At 42.9% G+C, this 22,585-nt stretch overlaps 1 protein-coding gene across 1 annotated transcript in view; it reads left to right on the top strand.

The window, feature by feature from the left end:
- DTNBP1 (dystrobrevin binding protein 1) overlaps window positions 1-22,585 on the top strand; it is a 231,658-nt gene that overhangs the window by 63,195 nt on the left and 145,878 nt on the right. The window contains exon 7 of the mRNA XM_040353753.1: window positions 12,720-12,742. Within this exon, the coding sequence (XP_040209687.1) occupies window positions 12,720-12,742 (23 nt within the window). The remainder of the gene's footprint in view (window positions 1-12,719; window positions 12,743-22,585) is intronic.

Raw genomic sequence — 22,585 nt, 5'->3', positions numbered from 1 at the left:
TTTGTAGGTATTGCAGGTAAGAGATATCCCAGGATGCACACTAACAAGAAAACTGGAAAGACGTCATGAACAGTCACTTCCAGGTTCAAGTGTATATATTCTGGAAGTGTCTGGTGCAGATGTCACATCTAGTGTGCAGCGTGGAGGGGCAGGAAGGTGAGTGGGGTCCTGACTGGAGTGGAGCAGCTAGCAGACAACACAAGTGGTATCAGTGGCGGTCCGTCTATAGAGGGTGCTGGAGCGATGCCCCCTCTGGCTCCGCACCGCCACTGAAATAACATACATTCATGCATTGCATGAATGTATGTTATTGTTGCCAGCTGCCGCTGGTCTATTCAGATGGCCGGGAACTTGAGCGCCGACCACCTGAATAACGGCAGCTGGTTGGCTGTGCAGAAGTGCACTGATAGGCTTTCCGAGTACAGCCCTCGTCTCCCGGATGCTTATCCTTGGAACGTACGGGGGGTGCGTTCCTTGGATAAGACTGACGGCCGTCTCAGCCAATCAGGTTCACTGATTCTGGTTATCGGTAACCTGATTGGCTGAAGCGTCACCAAGGCGGGAGAAGACATCGAGGGACGTGGAAGGAGAAAGGTAAGTGCATTTTACAGGGCACAGCGGCGACAATGGGCACAGTGGCGACAAAGGGCATAGTGGCATCAATGGGCACAGTGGCGACAAAGGGCACAGTGGCATCAATGGGCACAGTGGCAACAATTAAAGGGCACAGTGACAGGCACAGTGTCAACAATGGGCACAGTGGCGACAATTGAGGGGCACATTGGCTGCGTTTGATGGCATGGCACAGTGGTGACAATTGATGGCACAGTGACTGCGTTTGATGGCATGGCACAGTGACTGCGTTTGATGGCATGGCACAGTGACTGCATTTGATGGCATGGCACAGTGGTGCGAATTGATGGCATGGCACAGTGGTGATAATTGATGGCACAGTGGCTGCATTTGATGGCATGGCACAGTGGTGACAATTGATGGCACAGTGGCTGCGTTTGATGGCATGGCACAGTGACTGTGTTTGATGGCATGGCACAGTGGTGCGAATTGATGGCATAGTGACTGCATTTGATGGCATGGCACAGTGGTGATAATTGATGGCACAGTGGCTGCGTTTGATGGCATGGCACAGTGGTGACAATTGATGGCACAGTGGCTGCGTTTGATGGCATGGCACAGTGGTGACAATTGATGCCACAGTGGCTGCATTTGATGGCATTGCACAGTGACTGCATTTGATGGCATGGCACAGTGGTGACAATTGATGGCACAGTGGCTGCATTTTATGGGCACGGTGAGGCTGCAATTTTGAGCATTTTGAGTGGTATGCAACATGGGAACGCTATAGCGAAAGGTGAGCGGGGCCTGAAGAGAGAGGAATGAGCAGCAGAGGATCAGCAGAGATGGGGAATTGGAGCAGGAGACACTGACAATGTCACACGTGGTGCACAGTGTGGGAGCAATGAAGCGGGTAGTGAGCAGGGACCAGAGAGAGCAGAATCAGCAAGCCAAAGGATCAGCAGAGCTGGGGGTTACTACTGAGTGGGGGATCAGCAAAGCTGGGGGTTACTACTGAGTGGGGTATCAGCAGAGCTGGGGGTACTACTGAGCTGGGGATCTGCTAAGTAGGCTACTACTAAGCTGGGGTTTTACTGGGCACCTTTAAAACGAATCAAAAATCAACACACACACACAGAACATTTGCCAAGCTTCATTAAAGCTTCAAAAAAGCATCACTGAAGCATCGTCAAAGCACCACTGAAGCCTCAAAAATGCATGTAAAATAGCCTGTTGAAGCGATAGGTGCTTTAATGTGTGTTCGTTGCAGCAAGTGTAAATGAGCCCTAAGGCTACATTCACACCTGAGCGTCGGTCGTTTGGTCGTTTTTTTTGGCGTTTTTTTTTGGCGTTTTGTCGCGCGTATTCATGCTTATTTGCGCGTTTGCATACAGCGTTGTCCGACGTTTTTGTACTTCGACGTTTTTTATTGTGGCCAATAGGAAAAATTATCATCTTTTCATCACTTGTTGCTATGTTGGTAGATTTTTTTTAATCTTCTGCCTGGGCGACAAGTTCTATTGATTTAAGCGACGCAACGCCCGTTGTCGCGCAAGTCGCTTGAATCGAGCGTTTCCATTACTTTCTATGGGGAATGGAAACGCTCAAATACGCCCAAACCGCCCGATACGCGCGACAAAAAAGGGTCCGGGACTTGTTTGAGCTTCAGGCGATCGTCGTTTCAGCGTTCGGCGTTGAGATGTGAACAGTCTCCATAGAGAATAATGTCATTTCGACCCTCTGTCGTATTGTAGCGTCGCGCTTCAGGCGTTAAAACGCCTAGGTGTGAATGGAGCCTAAAGCTACGATTTTTGTAACTTGGCATACAGAGTGTTTCTTGCCAAATAAAGTCTAAGCAGGTATTGCTCTAATTAAACCGAACATAACGCACACCGATAATATATAACATATCCCAGATGGCTGTTGTATCAGTTAGTAAGTCAGAAGCAGTTTATTTAATTTATCTTCAGCATGCACTTGCAAATGCAAGGCAGTTTGTAAACATTAAACAACCTTAAAATGGATGTAAACCCACTCTTATCCTTTCTAAAACTACTGCCATAGTGCTGATTAATAAGGATATACATGCCTCCTGCATGTATCCTTACCTGACAAATGTCTCCCCTCTGTCTGTTATAAGAACTGAAAAACTGCAGATTCTGTGGGTGGATCTGTTGTCTGGAGCTCTGTGGGTGGAGTTGTGATATCAGTAGACCTCCTCTACACTCCCCTTGTCAACATGCATTTTTTACTATGTATTCCTTACACTAAATTCTGCTATGATCACTAACATCCAGCCAAAATACAGAAAAGTAACCACATGACTTCAGAAAAGGGGTGGGAATTGAAAAATAATGCCTGTCTCCAGGCTAGTGCATGAGATATGTAAATAACCTGTCACTCACAGCAACGAGGCGGAACGGACTAGGGTTTTTCTCTGTAAGTCCGTTTTATTTTACTGAACAATAAAAGAGAATTGCTCAGAGTTGGATTAACTCTGTGTTGCAAGACTGGGCACAGATGATAGGAAATCTTATACTGTACATTGTGACATCAAAAAAAAAAAAAAAAAAATCGGGTTTTACATCCACTTTAATTCATGAAATTTTTAGACATACTTTACATATTTTTAATAGCTTATCTTCTATACTTTTGCAAGGTGTTTGATATACTTTTTGAATTTTCATAAAAAAATAACTGGTTTAAAAAAAAAAAATGTGGTTTAGGATACTAAAGCATCTTACAGGAAGTCTTGCCATTTCTGTAAATGTGTTGTGTTTTTTTTTGTAAAGCACAAAGTATAACCATCAATGGATGTTCAGCCTCCAAAAGCCTCATAACCTCAATGGCTGTAGAAGGCAGCGACAGTGTCCCAGTGCTATTTGTGTACATGCTGCTTCCTAAAGTGGACTTTGCATAGAAAAAAATATATATTTTAAACTTACAAGTCAAATTTTTCCTTCAGCTGTGTAAAGCTGTATTCACCCCAGGTTCATATATATTTTAGACCTGTTTTTCACCCACAATGTTAAGGATCCTTTTCAATTGACTTGCATTGCAAAATACATGTTGGCAAACTGAATATGTATCAAGCATGTCTTCTTGTTTCACTTTTATTCACTGTGTTGGTATGAACCAATTTAAAATATACAGTAGGTTAATAAGTGCAAGGAAATTCATCAAAAATGTATGTGGTTATGGGATGCTTTTATCTAGGATCTTCAGAAAGCCTTCAACCTGGCTCTTTCTCTTCCACACCCTTCAGAATTGGAACTTTGGGCCTAAATTTCTGACCCTCTTACAGGCCTTATATTCCAACCCCACCGCCTATATTGCTATACACAGCTTAAAATTTACCCTAACCCACATACGTCTGTTAGGGTTGCCTCCTGTCACCATTACTATTTATGATTGTGATTTGAGACTTTGGTGATAGTGCTCAGATCCACCCCAGACATTCAAGGTATTCAGAGCTCCCAAATGGAGCATAATTGAGCTTTCTTTGCAAACGACTTGTTGAAGTTTATCACATTTCTAACGAAGACCTTGCTTAACCGCCTTAAACTCTTAACTGAGTTTTGAGACATTTCTGACCACCAAAGTAAGTCCAGATGAACACTTAACATCAATCTCCCTGATGTTGTTTGGACGTCACAGCTATTTTTCTTTCAACTGGTGTACAGGTTCTCTTCCATATTTGGGTGTTAAACTCACTTCAAACATATCTATGATGTAGCTGAAGACCCACCCCACCACTGGTTAAAATGGGGCTCCTATCATTTATGGTTCCTGAGATACGGGGCTGCTTGCGCAGCCTGTCAGAAGCTACATACAGAGCGGCCAGTATAAATACGAGCTGACGCACTCTGCATCAGACTGAGAGGATGAGCTCACCGTGCTTATAATAATTATTTATATATTACTTATGGTAATTAACCCCTTACCACCCAGGCCAATTCTAACACTTCTCTCCTACATGTAAAAATTATCTTTTTTTTTTTTTTTTTTACTTGCTAGCAAATTACTCGGAATCCTCAAACATTTATATATTGTTTTAGCAGACACCCTATGGAATAAAATGGTGGTCTTTGCAACTTTTTATGTTACACAGTATTTCCGCAGCAATTTTTCAAACGTGTTTTTTTTTAAAAGAAACTGTTTAATTCTTAAAAAAAAAAAAAAACACTAAAGTTAGCATGATTTTTGTTTTGTATACTAAGCAATGCTTTTAATTTTTTTACAGGTTACAAGTTTAGAATTACAGAGGAGGTCTAGAGCTAGAATTATTGCTCTCGCTCTAACGAGCGTAGCTTATGTAACCTGTGTGTATCTGGCTCTGATACTACCAGCCACTGACTAGTATCTCTCCCCAGCCTGTGCCCACACACCCTCTCACCTGCTGACCGGTGGATGGGGGGAATCACTCCTGCAGTGGTGTTGTGTTTTGCCAGTGAATACAATGATCAGTGTTACCAAGTATAGCTGGCAGCACCAATTGTTTTGGGTAGGTTTGACAGGCTGGTTGTACTCAAGTCGGTAATAGGGTGACTTGTGTAAAACCAGCTAGCCCATACATAGATCGACTATGGCTGGTCTCTGCTTAATTGGCATAGTTTCAGTCCCTAAACATCCTTCCACAAACCTTAACATTTTTCCTTCCCAGATTCCTTCATCCTCCTCACCTGTACATACTGCTCACTGTCATACCCTCCACACCTCTCTGCTATATATAGTGTCTGCTGTCATACCCTACACACTCCTCTCCTGTACATAGTGCCCGCTGTTGTACCCTCCACACTCCTCTCCTGTACATAATGCACACTGTCATACCCTTCACACTCCTCTCCTGTACATAGTGCCCTCTGCCATACCCTCCACACTCCTCTCCTGTACATAGTGCCCACTGTTAGACCCTCCACATTCCTCTCCCTCACCTGCACATACTTCCCACTTTTATACCGTCCATACTCCTCCCCTATGCCTCTCACCCACAAAAAGAGTTCTTTAAAATTATCCTGAATATCCTCAATGCTACCACCTCTAGAATGGGCACACTTTTTATTAGTTCTGTTAGACATTTTGTTTTAGAAGTTTTTTTTTTTTAAATCTCAGTCCTCATATTTGTTCTGCCCCATTATTAGTACTCGTTTCATTTGTGATTTACTACTGTGATGTATAGAGGAACATAGGGGATCTCAGCTACTCTAAATATAGCACTTATTTTTGAAATGTTTGCAACTATGCACTGCCCAAGGGCCACTGGGTCAGTAGGGGGCCCCATGAAAGGCTCCTGGGATCCTGTGATATTAAAACGGTAGTAAACTTTACTAATATTACTACTTTTTAGAGGCCCTGAGGTAGGTTATGCCACAATGTACAAGTATGCACAGCATACTAGCACATTAGGGTACACTTAAATTGTCAGACTGAGCCCTCCAGTTCTGCGCTGTGATGAATCAGGCGGGGACAAACCCCTCTGTGTCCACGAATATAACCTTTAACATGGGAGGGGTGGACCTCAAGGACCAGTTGTTGGCGCTATACTTATTTCCCCGTAAGGCCAGACGCTGGTACAAAAAAGTGTCTGTATACTTATTTCAATTGGCTCTGCTGAACGCTTATGTGCTATACAAAGCTTCAGGACGAACTGGATCCTTCCTTAAATTCCAGGAAGAGATCATCACAGCCCTTCTGTTTCCAGACGGTGCTGTGGCCCAACTTCCCAATGTCAATGCAGTGAGCCGGCTGTATGGCAGGTATTTTCCGTATGTCCTCCCTTGTACCCCTACCAATCTATCATCCCAAAGAAGATGTCTTGTCTGTAGCAAGAGCGGAATTAGGCGTGATACCCGCTATTTTTGTAACTCATCCTGGTGAATGGTTTGAACGCTACCATGCATTAGTGGAGTATTAGCATAGGGTACAGCACTGCACAGTTGCAAATAAGTGTCAAAAAACTAAAAATTTAAAAGGCAAAAATAGTTATCATTTTATTCTTTCTCTTTCTATTGTCCTCTCTCTATACTGCTCTGTTTTACTGTTTTTTAACTGCTATGTTTTCTTGTTACTATGTTTTATCATGTTTGCTTTTCAGGAATGTAATTATTTTTTATACTTTACTGTTTACTGTGTTTTATTGTCAACTGTTTTTTTTTTTTGTTTTCAGGTATGCCATACAGCTGCAGCAATGATTTATTTATCTTGACAGCAACAGTGTTTGCTCCCACGATACTTAAATCGGCCAATCCAGCAGTGTAGAAGGTGTTTTCACCATCACATAAAAAAGAAAAAAAGAACATATATGCCAAAGCATGGGGGCAGGAGTGGAGGGGTGATTTGCCCCTAACATTATGGGCGGATTGCCCTCATGCTTTGGCATATATTTTTTAAACACAGATTGAGTTACAATAAAACATAGTAAAAATAAAAAATAAATGTATTTGCTTTGCAGGTATGGTATGTCTTACTGTTCTACTGTAATGTTGCTTTTGTGTTGTTGTTAATAATCATTTGCTTGGCAGGTATGCCATTCAGCTGCAGCACTGATTTATTTATCTTGACAGCAACATCGTCTGCTCCCACTATACGTAAATCAGCGACTCCGGCGGGGATTTCACCACCGCAGTTAAAAATAAATAAAAAATATGGTGCATGTATGCCCATCATTAGAAGTGGGTGGATAAAGGGCCGTATTCTAATGGTGGGCATACCCACTGATCAATCTATTTTGTTCAGCCCACAGGCTGCATGGAAAAAAGAACATTACAATGTATGTCCAACAAGGACTGGTGTGTTGCTGGACTTTGAGCGATTATTCCAGAATGATGCCTGATACATTGTGCTGCTTCTCCTGAGTATGGGGATACCACATGTGTGAGACTTTTTGGGAGCCTAGCGTACAGGACCCTGAAAACCAAGCACCGTCTTCAGGATTTCTAAGGGCGTAAATGTTTGATTTCACACCTCACTACCTATCACAGTGAAATGCATGCTTAGTCGGATTCAGGTCAGGTGATTGACTTGGCCATTGCATAACTTTCCACTTCGTTCCCTTAAACTCTTTGGTTGCTTTCGTAGTAGGCTTTGGGTCATTGTCCATCTGCACTGTTAAGAGCGGTCCAATGAGTTCTGAAGCATTTGGCTAAATATGAGCAGATAATATTGCCTGAAACACTTCAGAATTCATCCTACTGCTTTTGTCAGTAGTCACATCATCAATAAATGAAAAGAGAACCAGTTCCATTGGCAGCCATACATGCCCACGCCCTGCTACTACCACCACCATGCTTCACTGATGAGGTGGTATGCTTTGGATCATGAGCAGTTCCTTTCCTTCTCCATATTCTTCTCTTCCCATCACTCTGGTACAAGTTGATCTTGGTCTCATCTGTCCATAGGATGTTGTTCCAGAACTGTGAAGGCTTTTTTAGATGTTGTTTGGCAAACTCTAGCCTGGCCTTCCTGTTTTTGAGGCTCACCAATGGTTTACATCTTGTGGTAAACCCTCTGTATTCACTCTGGTGAAGTCTTCTCTTGATTGTTGACTTTGACACACATACACCTACCTCCTGGAGAGTGTTCTTGATCTGGCCAACTGTTGTGAAGGGTGTTTTCTCCACCAGGGAAAGAATTCTTCGGCCATCCACCACAGTTTTTTTTCTGTGGTCTTCTGGGTCTTTTGGTGTTGCTGAGCTCACCGGTGCATTCTTTCTTTTTAAGGATGTTGCAAACAGTTCATTTGGCCACGCCTAATGTTTTTGCTATCTCTTTGATGGGTTTGTTTTGTTTTTTCAGCCTGATGATGGCTTGCTTCACTGATAATGACAGCTCTTTGGATCTCATATTGAGAGTTGACAGCAACAGATTCCAAATGCAAATGGAACACTTGAAAAGTGTGCCTATGTGTACTGTGTCAGTGTAGTGTTGGTGCAACTCACATTTGTATGTCCTCTCTCTGGAACGGAAAATAATCCCAGAGAGGGAGATGACATAATTTCCCCTGCCTGTGTTTACACTTACAGGCAGGGGACAGTCTCCCATTCGCCCTAACTGATCACCAGGTCCAGGCCAAAAATCATTGGCCTGGGCCTAGAGACTGATTGGTTCTGAAGGGAATACGATTGCCGTGAGTGCACGCACCCCCGACGTACAGCTACGACGCTTCGCCCAGGGGATCCAACCTGCCGCAGTATAATTGCGGTGGCTGGTCCGGAACCGGTTAAATACCACCAAAATAAAGCTCTATTTGTGTGAAAAAAATATATAAAAATGTCATATGGGTACAGTGTTGCATGACCGCGTAGTTGTCATTCAAAGTGTGATGGTGCTGAAAGCTGAAAATTGGCCTGGCCTGGACAGGAAGGACTTAAAAGTGCCAAGTAAGAAAGTTTAACATGGATTGCTCCAGCTATTTAAGCTGTCAAAAGTATAATTCCTTAAGCTGAACTCCAGCTACTTTATAACATGAGCTGGTTTACTATGAGTTCAATCCAACGAGGTGCATGCAGCCTCATGATCTTATCTCTTTAATTTTCAACTAACCGTTTCATGGTGCCAGGATTACAGCTATCATGGTGCATTGAGAGGGCATAAACTGGTTTCTCACACATAGCATCTTTACCTACCTCTCCTCTCTGCTGTTCACATACACCCAGTGAAGTGAACAGCCTCAGATGATACGCTGAGATGAAACTAATCTCCCTACAAAGGTTTTACATCCATATCTGCTGTTTTCACATTTATATACTGTTTAGAAAGTTCAGATCATGTTGGGAGATTGTCTCTTCCTGGTTAACACAGCCAAGACTACTAAAATTGCTGATTGGAGGAAAGGCACACACCCCCTCTACACATAGGCAGAGACTCTCAGAGGTGTTTTGTAACATGGCCAGCTGCCTGCTAATCTATTTATGGCTACCTTCCCAGACAGAAATTTCAGGCTGCTTTTATCTGATGTGTCCGAGAATTTGTCAGGAGTTTTCAGGCTGATAACAGAGGAACGGGTCAGTAGAGAGCTACGGGACTTGGCTCTTTGAAAAGAGATAACAAAATATTGCAGATATGTGCCCAGCTCAAATTTCATTAATTGGGTTTACATCCACTTGAAGCTGAGGCCAGAAAGTCCAGTTTTTACAATCTTTACATAGTATGCACATGTCTGTTTATATCCTAAATATACACAGTTTATTAAATATTACACCACACATAGAAAAAACATTTAAAAACCTACTATTGACTGCCCAATGTGAAGTGTTCTTTATTAGTCATTTATAACTAATTTCTTGTACTGGCTAAATTCCTGTTATAGTGAACAATGGATACATGTCCATATCCCTAAAGAGGCTTGCATTGCCCTAATTATCCATTTAAATAAAAGATTACATGTAAATCACAGATATTTCTATGCTCCTTTTTTCTGAGAGTGCAGATAAAGCGTGTAAATATTTGTCCTAATTAATGAGGTGTATATATATTCTTCCCATGGTGTGCACTGTGTGTCTCAAAGGTCATGTCCCTCAATCTTCTTTCAATGCCTCCATTCTTGTGTTGCAAAACGTTATGCACATTATCCTTGATATAAGCCGTCCTATATTTGCACAGCTTTATCCCGTGATCCAACGATAAAGATGTTTTAACTATGGGTACTGAAAATCTCCCCTGGCATCTTTTTTTTTTTTTTTTTGTCCTGGCATAATTTTGCTGCATAAACCTGCTAGTATGTGTTCAGTCTGCATTAATTTCAATTCAGCTTGATGAACGTTTAAACTACCAACCACAGATGAAGAATTTGTAACTTCTGCTGTTAACACTGATGAGCGCTTTCACAGCAATAAAATCCAATTATAGAACTATTCTCAAAATATTGTACCCTCACAATAGCTTTTTACCTATTCATTTAATCCAGACCTAAAATAGACAGAATTGAGGCTGTTAAATTAATATAAAAGAAGACTCAATATGTCTGTTTTAAGAATAGAACACTTTAAGCTTTGTGGACAGGATTAGAACAGCTACAATAAGGCTCCAGAGAGCCAGGAAGTGAGATAATTCCAGTTTGCAATGCTCTTTGTCATGTCTTTGTTCTGCAAGTGAAATCTGCCAGCTAGTTTTTAAAGGGGCAAAACTATGTATTTAACATGTGCCCCTTCCCTGTCTTCAACCTGTACTTTGTACTATATTTGTTCCCTTTGCTAACCGTGTTCATCAGTATTATATTTAAGCCAGTAAGTCCACATAAAAAACGAAAAAAGAGAAAAACATAAATGTAAATTGTCCATTAAAGAAAGTGAGGAGTGACGGTGAAGATAAACGTGTAAGAGTGTAGATCATCACAAATGGGACTTTCTTTCAGGCAGGTAGGAAAAGACTGAATATGCTTCCCGGCCAGGTGGATCTACCTGTCAGCAACAGCAGATCATTCAGTTATATAGAATCCCAACGGCAAGTAGGCTCGGTTTGTCTGAAGACTCTGGGTAGTAAAAACCACAGACGTGGCCACTGGACCCGACAGTCCACGGCTGGGGACCCTTGGTAGGTGGTATCCTGGACTTGTGGAAGACTCGGAACTCTCGATCAACTGTGGGTATGGAGTTGGGTGTATGGGATTGTATTGTGTTTATTATTTTGTTTGTTTATTTTTTGTGGTTGAACTGGATGGACTTGTGTCTTTTTTCAACCTGACTAACAATGTAACTCACAGGGTGACCACACTGTTTACAGATGGTGTTGAGACAACTTCAGATGGGTGGACCCCTTAAAGGATCAGTGAAGGGCACGATAGAACAACTCAAAAAAGTAATCCGTCAGAACATGGAAGGAGAAAGAAAAACGGTGCTCCAATGGTGCAGGTCACAAAATGTGGGTTTTAATGAAATAAAACCAACAAAACATTAAAAGTGATTACAGGTAACAGAATAAACACAATATGGGGAGTGGTGTACCAAGCACGATTCGTTTCATCCGACTAGGACTTCTACTAGGGAATCTACTTGCTCCCCCATATTGCACAAATATTTATGAATAACACTCCAAACTAAACTGAAAACTGCCAAGTTTCCAAAAGCAGGTCACTCATTGGAGGAGAGCAGACCACATGGTCTACTGGGCTCCCAGCCTCCAACCATAGACCAATAGAGAATGACTGCTAAGAAGTCCTTCCCAGGGCAGCCATGACTCATGGCGTTGTACCCGTAAGTGACCTCAATCGTGCACATGGTAGAGCACTTAAAGCCAGCGAAAATCGGGAAGGGGCGGGCCACGCGGTGATTGACACCCACGTGACTGTTCTTCCTCCCGCATTGGCAGGGCTGTATATGTGAATATACAATAAAACAACACAGCGTTGACCCATGACGGGAACGTGATATAATTGGGCGCTGGTAATGGGTAAACTGTTTTTTGAGTTCCATCGTGCCCTTCACTGATCCTTTAAGGGGTCCTCCCATCTGAAGTTGTCTCAACACCATCTGAAAACAGTGTGGTGACCCTGTGAGTTCTGAGTCTTCCACAAGTCCAGGATACCACCTACCAAGGGTCCCCAGCCGTGGACTGTCGGGTCCAGTGGCCACGTCTGTGGTTTTTACTACCCAGAGTCTTCAGACAAGCCGAGCCTACTTGCCGTTGGGATTCCATATGCCTGAATGATCTGCCGTCGCTGACAGGTAGATCCACCTGGTCTGGTAAGCGTATTCAGTCTTTTCCTACCTGCCTGAAAGAAAGTCCCATGTGATGATCTACACGGTTACACGTTTATCTTCACCGTCACTCTATACTTTCTTTGCTGGACAATTTACATTTATGTTTTTCTCTTTTTTTTCTTTTTTATGTGGACTTATTGGCACATATATATTTTTTCACTGTATAACCCAGTGGGGTACAATGTACTTGTGAGATAGCAATATTTCTCTTAGAACCTAGTGCTACATTCCTATTTCCAGTCCTTTTGAATTTTAGTCACATTCTTGTGGAGCAGCTAATTTTTTTGTTTTTATTTTAGACCTAGCGCACAATTTTTCTTTTTCCACATTATGTTTAATCACTGAATTAGGACTTACAGTGACAACAGTGTTTTTTCAGGCAGCCATAATATCTGTACCTAGTTCTGAAATGTGTTAAAATAAATGTGTTTTTTTTTTTTTTTTTTACAGGAAGGAGCTGGAGAGTGTTAAAGGTAAGTTATTGTTCAAAATGTTCATTTTTTTTATCATGTGTTGTGGGAAATTGGCTTAAATGTATTGGTTGTAAGGACGCAGTCTGATCACTACAATTTTCATTTTAGGGCTGTTTTGTCTACTTATTGTTTGTTTAACCGATTGCCACCCGCCGCAAGCAGATATACGTCTGCAGCATGGCACGGGCAGGCAAAAGGACGTACCTGTACATTCATATTGATGGTGTTGCTCCAATGGAGCTTATCCAGAACAATGTGGCCATGTGCATGGAAGCATTGCAGCAAGTTTCTTTTTTTTTTTTTTTTTTTTTTCCACGTCAGACATAACCACAGCAAGAGACCTGCTCATGATTTTATTCATAATTCCGTCTCTATTTCAGGTATAGCATCATTTGTGGTAGTTTATTTATTGTTTTTTTTTTTTTTTTTTTTTTTTTACATATCTTCTTTCAGCCCTTTAACAATTTAAGCGGGCTAGAGCGTTCCTCATATATACGAGATCAAACATGCTATCATTACGTGATAACGTGGCACATCACCCCATCCCAGTCCCTTCCCACCCCTCCCTCCCCCCCACTACCCTTCCCACCCCTCCCAGACCATCTCCCGACTCCACCTAGTATTTTTATTTCCTATATTGCTACATTCTTATTCCTCTCTCATATTTTCTGCGTATTTCCGAGACTTTTTAAAATCAATCCATGTTTCCCAGATTTCCTTATTTCCTGCCTTGTTCTTTTCGCCACCGTATTTTACTTTCTCCCTCCTATAAGTACCCTCTACAGAGTCAATCCACTCCCATATTTGCGGGCTTACCGGGTTTCTCCATTTTAGGGGTATCAATCGTTTCGCAGAGTTCAACAAATGCGGAATTAGTGATCCCCTATAATCGTTCACTGGCGTTTCTCCCCCATGAAAGAGGACTATCCAAGGATTATTTTCCAATTCTTTTTTAGTTATCTCTTTTATCAAATCCAAGACTTTTCCCCAGAACGTTTTAATTTTTACGCAGTCCCACCACAGGTGGGCCATCGTTCCTCTTGCCTCACATCCTCTCCAACATTCCTCTGACTCCCCTACTCCGAATTTGGCCATTTTATCTGGGGTAGTGTACCATCCTGTCAGACACTTGAAGTTCATCTCGGCGGTTTTTACATCAACCGCCGAAGTATGAGTCAAATTAAGGATTCTCCCTATGGTCGTCTTCCCCCTTGGAACTCCTAGGTCTCTCTCCCATTTCTGTATGTAGTTTAGCGTATCCGACTCGTCTATTTTCTGTAAATATTTATATACTTTGGAGATATTTCCTTTTGAGCTTTCGGTACTGCACATCTGTTCCAATGTAGTGTACTCCTCTCGTGACCTCAATGGGTGTGGGAGGCACTTAACGAATGACACCAACTGAAGGTATCTCCACTCGCCAAGTGCCTCCATTTCAATCCTAATTTCGTGAAGGGTCATAATTTTGCCCTCTAGTGTTATGTCTTTTAACTGTGTTCTATTTTTAATCCACTTACCACCTACCTCTTTAGTCCCAGGTGCAAAATATTCGTTTTCTTTCAAATCTATAAGGGGTGAGTTGAATTTAGTTTTTAATTGTTTGTGTAGTCGATCCCATATCCTTAAAGCGTTATGTGTAATTGCGTGTGTTGACGTGTGTAGGGTTCTATAGTGTGGGGGGTTCCAGATTAATCTCCCTAACTGTGCCCTCGCTAGGTTGCATTCAATACTTATCCACCTTTTATCCTGTGACTCTTTAGCCCATTCTATGACCCGTGTGAGGACCGAAGCGTTGTAGTATAATCTAATGTCAGGTACAGCCAGGCCGCCTTTTTTCTTGGTTCGTTTTAGGATTTGGGCAGAGACTCTATGTTTTTTATTGTTCCATATGTATTTCATTAGAAGGGAGTTAATTATTTTAATATATGACGGAGGCAAATAAATTGGGACCATTTGGAATTTATACAAAATTTTGGGGATAAGTACCATTTTTACCACATTTATCCTCCCAAACCACGATATTGGTCTATTGTATATAGTTTTAATTTCTCTTTTAATTTCGTCGAGGAGGGGGATAAAATTTATTCTATATATTTTTTTCAAAGTATTTGCCATTTTTATACCCAAATACTTTATCTCTCTTTGCCAGGAGAAATTAAATTTCTTCCGCAGATATAGTTCTTCATCTTTGTGGATATTAATATTCAAAATCTCCGTTTTTGTTGTATTCATTTTAAAGTTTGAGACCTCGCCATATTGTTTTAAGGTATCTATTAACTTCGGGAGGGTGACTCTTGGGCTGCTTATGTAGAATAATAAATCGTCAGCAAAGGCTGACAATTTATGCTCGTCTTCGCCTACTTCTACCCCATAGATTTCTGGGTTTTGTCGGACCATTGCCAGGAGGGGTTCCAATGCTAAGACGAAGAGGAGGGGAGATAGGGGACATCCTTGCCTAGTCCCATTTTTCATCTCAAAAGGGGCGGATAAGGATCCGTTAATTTTGATCCTTGCACACGGGTGGAAATATAGGGTTTTTATTCTCCTTATCATCCCAGGACCTATTCCTATGAATTCTAGGGTTTGTATCAGGAATCCCCAGTCTACCCTGTCGAAAGCTTTCTCAGCATCAACCGACAGGAATAGACCGGGGGTCCCACTTTCTTTGATCTGCTCCAGGAGAAGGAGCGCCCTCACACCATTATCCTTTCCCTCCCTCCCAGGTATAAAACCTACCTGGTCTGGGTGGATAATGGCTGTCATCGCTCCCTTCATTCTTTCCGCTAAGATTTTTGCATACAGTTTCGTATCTGCGTTTAGGAGTGAGATCGGTCGATAGCCCGAACAGGTCGTATTATCCTTTCCCTCTTTTTTGATCACAGTAATCGTTGCTGTTAGAGCCTCTCTACTCATTTCATAGTCAGTTCCAAGGCCATTGAAGTATTGGCAGAGTCTGGGGATTAAGATGGTACTGAACTTTTGTAGGTAGGCAGATGTGAAGCCATCTGGCCCGGGACTTTTCCCCTTAGGAGTGTTTTTTAAGGCCTCCCTTATTTCCTGTTCCGTTATTGAACCTTCCATCTCTTCTACCTCCTCTTCTTCTAATTTTGGGAGATTAGCTAACTGTAGTATTTCCCTACTCTTGTCCATTTTTTCACGTGGGCACCTGATCTTTTGTTGGATATCGTAAAGTTCTTCATAGTAGCTCCGGAATACTTCTGCTATTTTATTTGTCGCATATACTAAGTCACCCTTCCTGTCTCTGATTTTTTCTATAAAATTCCTAGTTTTCTTTTTTCTTACCATTCTGGCCAAATTTTTACTAGGTTTGTTTCCCCAGACGTATCTTTCTCTCTCTGTCCGGTCTATATGTTTCTTAGTTTCTTGTTCCGCCAGAGCTCTATATTCATCCCTTCTTATACTCAACTTATGAAATATCTCCCTCTTTTGCCCCTGTGACTTATGTTCCTGTTCTAGCCGATATATCTCCTCCCTTAGTGTTTTTAATTTACTCGTTCTTATTTTGTTTTTCCTTGCCCCTTCTACGATAAAGATTCCCCTTATATACGCTTTATGGGCCTCCCAAAGGGATGCTCTTGAGATACCCTCCTTGTCGTTCTCCTGAAAATAACATTCCAACTCTTTCTGTATCCTCTCCACTACCTCCTCGTCCCCCAGCAGACTCTCATCCAATCTCCATTCTGGTGGAGTGTCTTTTTGTATAGAAGTTTTTATTTTTAAGGTTATAGGGGCGTGGTCTGATAACGTCATGATCTCACACCTTGCTTCTATCACCTTCTCTAGAAGTCTGTGGTCTACGAGGGCATAGTCGATCCTCGAGTACGTCCCATGCACAGGTGAGAAAAACGTGTAGTCGCGGGCCCTCGGATTGAGGATCCGCCATATATCCACCATTTGATTTTGTGTCATTTGTTTTATCAGTATTTTTAATTGCTCACGATTTGTCCCCTGTGCACAGGACGTACTATCGAGGCTTGGGCTCATACAGAAATTGAAATCTCCCATCAAAACTACATGGCCCTCTTCAAATTCTTTTAATTTTCTCATGATTTTACTAATATATTTAACCGAGTTTACGTTGGGGGCGTATACATTAGCTAGGGTATAGATCTCTCCTCCCAGTTTTATTTTTAGGAACAGAAATCTCCCCTCCGGATCTGTTTGTCTATCCACCAGTGCGAATCGGATTCTACGGGCGAATCCAATAGCAACCCCCCGGGATCGCGATGAGATTGTATCCCCATAATACCATATCGGGTATTCTGTTGAGTAGAGCTTTATATTGGATTCCAAAGTAATATGGGTCTCTTGAAGATAAGCAATATCTGTTTTATACTGTGTTAATTCACAGAGAATTTTGTGTCTTTTAGTATGGGAATTTAGTCCCTTTACATTATATGAGAGAAACTTGACATCTGTCATATGTCTTTTTTTTTTTTTAAGTGTTTGGAATATTTTCTTGTGAAGTCAGTCAGATGGTCTCTCTGCCTCCCCCCACCACCCCACTCCCCCCTCCCATCCCCCCTCCCTCCTCCCTCCGAATCCCCCCCTCCCCTCCCCCCCCATTTCCCCCCCCTCCCCCATCCTGGCCCATTCCTGGCCTGAGAGCCGCTATAGGTTGTCTCCTCTCCTTCACCTACGGCTCCTCACTAGTGGTGGTACTCTAGGGCGCTCCATCAGCTCTCCACCCCACCTCCTCCCCCCAATCCAGCCCCTCCAACCTCGGGGCTATAAGAAAATCACCCAGTCCACCCAGTCCGGCATCTCTGGGGCTGTTAAATCCATTTTATGACAAAATTCATTTAATTCCTCCGGGAACCTAAGTCGTGCTGTTTTACTGCCCTTTATGCCTATGAGGCAAGCCGGGAACCCCCATTGATATTTTATATTATGTGCCCGCATTAAGTCTAAGAGGGGTTTCAAATGTCTTCTTCTTGCCAACGTTTCTTTGGACAAATCGGAGAATATTTGTAGCTCAGTGTCTCTATATCTCAGGGATTTCCCCCTGAGTCTTCCCCAGATTTCTGCTTTATCGACATAATTCCTGAATCGCACGATAACATCCCTTGGGCCGTACCTCTCTATCTGTTGGGGGTTCCCTACTCGGTGGACTCTCTCTATCTTAAGGGGCTTTGATTGTACAGGCCTCTCAAGCAGAGGGTTGAATATTGTGTTCATGATAGTTCTCAGGTCTTCCTCCTTTTCTTCTACTATCGCTCTAATTCTCAGGTTCTGTCGCCTGTTGCGATTCTCCTGGTCCTCTATCCTATATGCCGCCAATCTTTGGCTGTCGCTCAGCGCCCTTACTTGTTTTTTTAGGTAATTTATTTCCTGATCCTGTTCCTCTATTTTTTTCTCAGTCTCTTCCACTCTTTCGCGGAGCCCGCCAAGATCCGTTCTTACTTTATTAATTTCTGTCCTGATAACATTTTCCATCCTCAGCAGCATTGTGTTCATCTCTGCCTTTGTAGGCGGTTGCATGTCTTGGACTTGCTCTTCCAAATTGTGGAGCTCTTGCTCACTTTCTATTGTTATTTCACCTTTAGAGCTTTCCATGCTACTTACTCCTTTTTTGCTTTCGTTCTTCTTTTTATCAATCTTTTTTGCAAGCCCTGGGCTTTTGAGACTCCCTTCCTGCGTCATATATTGCTGTATAGAACTGTTCCCTGAGTTGTTTTTAGTTGGTTTTGAGGTAACACCCCTCGTTGTTGTTCTATTCATCCTGCTATTGCTGGAGGGCCTTATTCTCTTCCCCAGTTTTGCGAATTTTTATTTTTTTTATTATTATTTTATTATTTTTTTTTTTTTTTAGGGGGGTTTCCTTCCTGCCCTTCTCCTTCCCCTGTCTCCCTCCCCTTCCCTACTACAAGGATATTCTACGAAGTAACAATGCTACACAGATAGGCGAGTAGGCAGCCGGGCAGCATCAGCACAGCAACCGATACAAATAAATAAGTATTAGGAACACTAAGAAAGAAAATCTGCAAAAACCAGCAGAGCACTGAGAAAGGACAGAGGGGAGCACTCTCCTTGTGTATAGGGGGATATTTGGAGGTTTTCTAGGATATTCTGAGAGGTAACAATGCTACACAGATAGGCGAGTAGGCAACCAAGCAGCATCAGCACAGCAACAAATATAAATAAATAATAGGAACACTAAGAAAAAAAATCTGCAGAAAACACCAGAGCACTGAGAAAGGACAGAGGGGGGTGCTCTCCTTGTGTATAGGGGGATATTTGGAGGTTTTTAGGAGTTTAGAGGTTTATCTTCCTCCCTCCCTCCCGTTCCTCATATACTGACAGGTCTATTCTCAGTAATGTTCATATAACAAGAGAGGCCACGGGTCCAAACGACGCTTTCCTACTTTTTTTTTTTCAATGTATCCCCCGTCTTAAGCACCAGAATTTACCAGCATTTCACAGTCTCCTATGGATCCTGCACCAATGGTATGCAGATATTGTATTCTGTGTCCGCTTTTCAAATAATGCAGATTTCTACTCCTCATGCAACAAAAGAACATCAATACCTGCTTCACCATATGGCCATCTTATCAATTACAGTTCCTTTTTAAATTTCAGGTTCCGTATCTTTCCTGTGTCATATTAACATACAAATCAATTATTTTCCCTCATGGATCTCTGCCACAGGTTGTCAGCATTTGTCTTACTGTTTGACATGTATGCAAACCGGGTCAGCCCAGACTGGGCTAGATAGCTGGAGGGCAGGGGGGGGGGGGGGGGGGTCGGTGCAGCAACCGACCCTGCTCGGCTCTACTGAGCGTCTCACCCGACCCGACTAGACTTGTTTTTCTCGTCCCGCACTCGGCTCCGTCCTCCTCCGTCTTCCTCCGCTGTTCTCTCCCGGAGCAGCGTGTCTGTGGAATCGGACGTCTGTTCGCCTGCTTCCAGATTGCATCAGGGGTCTTTTGGGTCTTGGCGGAGGGTCGCGCTGCGCAGCGCGGGGCTAGCTTCGGGGCTCTGACATCCCCTCAGATTCCTGCATCTTTCGAATCCCCGCCGCACACACGCTGCCTCGCTGCCATAGAGCGCTCCGGCACCTCCCACCCTCACAGCGTCACGTTACGTCCGCAACGCCATCCTCGAATTCTGAGCAAGTTTCTTTTAAACTATAAAATGATTGCGTTGAATTCAGCAGTCTTCCACTACAGTTTCAATTTTTTCCCTATTTTGAGTGACTAGATCAGCCTTTTTCAACAGAGAGGAACCCTTGAAAAAACTTTACTATCTCAGGGAACCCCTGCTAAAATTTACTTTATCTACAGCTCATGATACATTAGTACAGTTATCTCCAAACTGCTGCCCTGGGGTCAGATATGGCCCTTTGTTTGAATTTATCTGGCACTGAGGGCACTCTTCCACCCACACCTGACACTAATAATGAGGCACCATTCCTCCCGCTGACACTAACTTTAATGGTTGTGTATGCTGGGCACACAAATAGCTGTGTGTGTGTGTGTGAAAGTGTGTGTGTGTGTGTGTGTGTGTGTGTCAGCCATTTTTCTTAGGTCACAAGTCTTCCATGCCATTTTGGCATAAGAAGCCATAGCAAAGTGAGCTTTTTCCTCTCTCCTCCTTTCAGTTTATACAATCCACAACCCTTATCTGCATGGCAGACGTTTCTTATAAATCTTTCAATACACATCTCATGCCGCGTACACACGATCATTTTTCAGCATGAAAAAAAACTTCATTTTTCAGCATGTTGAAAAAACAAAGTTTTTCCAACTTCATCATTAAAACGACGTTGCCCACACCCTCGTTTTAAAAAAATGATCTAGCAAAGCGCGGTGACGTACAACAAGTACGACGGCACTATAAAGGGGAAGTTCCATTCGCCTTTGGGCTGCTTTAGCTGATTCCGTGTTAGTAAAAGACGATTCGCGCTTTTTTGTCTGTTACAGCGTGATGAATGTGCTTACTCCATTATGAATGGTAGTTTTACCAGAAAGAGCACTCCCGTCTCATAACTTGCTTCTGAGCATGCGTGGGTTTTTAACGTCGTTTTAGCCCACACGATCATTTTTTACAACCCGAAAAACGACATCGTTTAAAACTACGTTAAAAAATGCAGCATGTTCGACATTTTTTTCATGACGAAAAATTATCGTGTACATGCGGTATCAGTGCTCCTAAAACTGTCAGGCTTGCCTGCTTGAGTGAAGAGAGAGTTGACAGACTTTGGGTCATATATACCTTGGTTGAAATCCGTAGACTACACACATCTGTCTCTTGGTGGAATCCATCATCCCGGTATATTTCAGAACGTCTAAAATCATGATAGCACAGCCAGGATATAGACACATTTACCTCCCTCAGTTCATTTGCAGCACTTTGAGCCCAAACATTGTTAACCTAGAAGTACCTCTCCTGGGTGAACTGGACATCGGAGACCTAACATATTTATACCCATTTCTAAGCTAATTTCATTCTGGACAATAATATGCATGTTTAGCCGACTATAAACTTTAGGTATTCAGAGGTATGAATACCTATAGAAAACTGTGTCTGGGACATGGTCATAAATGTGGTGACATCCCAGCAACCCTCCTCAGACGCTTGGTCAGATGGCCTCTGTTAACACCCCTTTGATACCAGAGAAAAGGGGAATGCAAGCATATTGTGACAGCTCTCATGTACCGTCAAGCAACTGAAGACCTATCGAGTTATGAGAGACAATTTACCGTGCTGAAACAGGACATTGCAAATATACATTTTCAACTCCTTTTTTTATTCCTTCTCTGTTGCTTAAGAGCCGGTTCACACTGGGACGACTTGCGATCCGACTTCATGTCGCCTCAAGTCGTCCCAAGTCGCGCTGTAGAGAAAAACAATGGAAGTGAATGGGAGCGGTGTTAATACACACGACTCAAGGCGATCCGACTTCAGAAAAGGTTCCTGTACTACTTCAATCCGACTTGTAGGCGATTTGTACCCATTGATTTCAATGGAAATCGCCTCAGAAGTCGGATCACTGTCTTAACTGAAGCGACTTTCCAGGAAGATAACATACATTTCTCAGGCAAACCTCTCCTGCCCCCCTCCCTCCCCCTCCCTCTCCCAGAGCTGATTGTTGTTTTATTGGCCACTGGAAAGTCTCCTGTCCTGGAGACGACTTCAAGTTGTGTTGTAAATCGCCCCAGATCACCCTGTGGTTCATGTTCAAGTCGTGTAGGAGTCGCCTCTGAAAGTCGTGCTGGAAGTCGTGTCGCCCTAGTGTGAACCGACTCTTATTGTTTTGTTTTGTTTTGTTTTTCTGTAAATACTTTATTTGTACCATTTTGACCTTTTCATGTTTGGACCCCATTTTGGAAAGTTAAAAGAATCCCTGTCTCTTGAAGAGCGCTACTGTTGTATAAATCGCTGAATATACCCGTCTTTGGCGACAGTGTGTGTTAGACATTTATTCTAAAATCATAATTGTTATTGCTAAGATTGTGAATTTGGGCAATGGAGGGACTTCCGTTTCTCGGGGGGAGTGGCCATAGCGTAATAGAGTGAGCAGCCTCCAGCTGAGGGAGCAGCGGTAGCATTGCGTCTCTCAGGAGCCCGCCGGAGATAGCTGTAAAGTCCCTGAAAAGCCCAGAGGAAGCGGACATCAAAGCCACCACCAAGGTTTACATGGGAAGCGCAGAGCAGCCCAGCCGCCGCCGCTAGTACCACCGTCAAAATCGGGGGACATCCGCACCTACCGTCAATCATAGGAGACCGCAGATCCAGCCGCCGCCAGCTTTGCCGTTGATACTTGGGGTTCCTGTAGCAGCTTGTAGCAGCTAATGGAAAAAGAAAATATGGACAGTCACA

Source organism: Rana temporaria, chromosome 5, assembly GCF_905171775.1.
Source record: "Rana temporaria chromosome 5, aRanTem1.1, whole genome shotgun sequence".
In the NCBI taxonomy this organism is placed as follows: Eukaryota; Metazoa; Chordata; class Amphibia; order Anura; family Ranidae; genus Rana; species Rana temporaria.
This window is presented reverse-complemented; position numbering and strand designations above follow the sequence as displayed.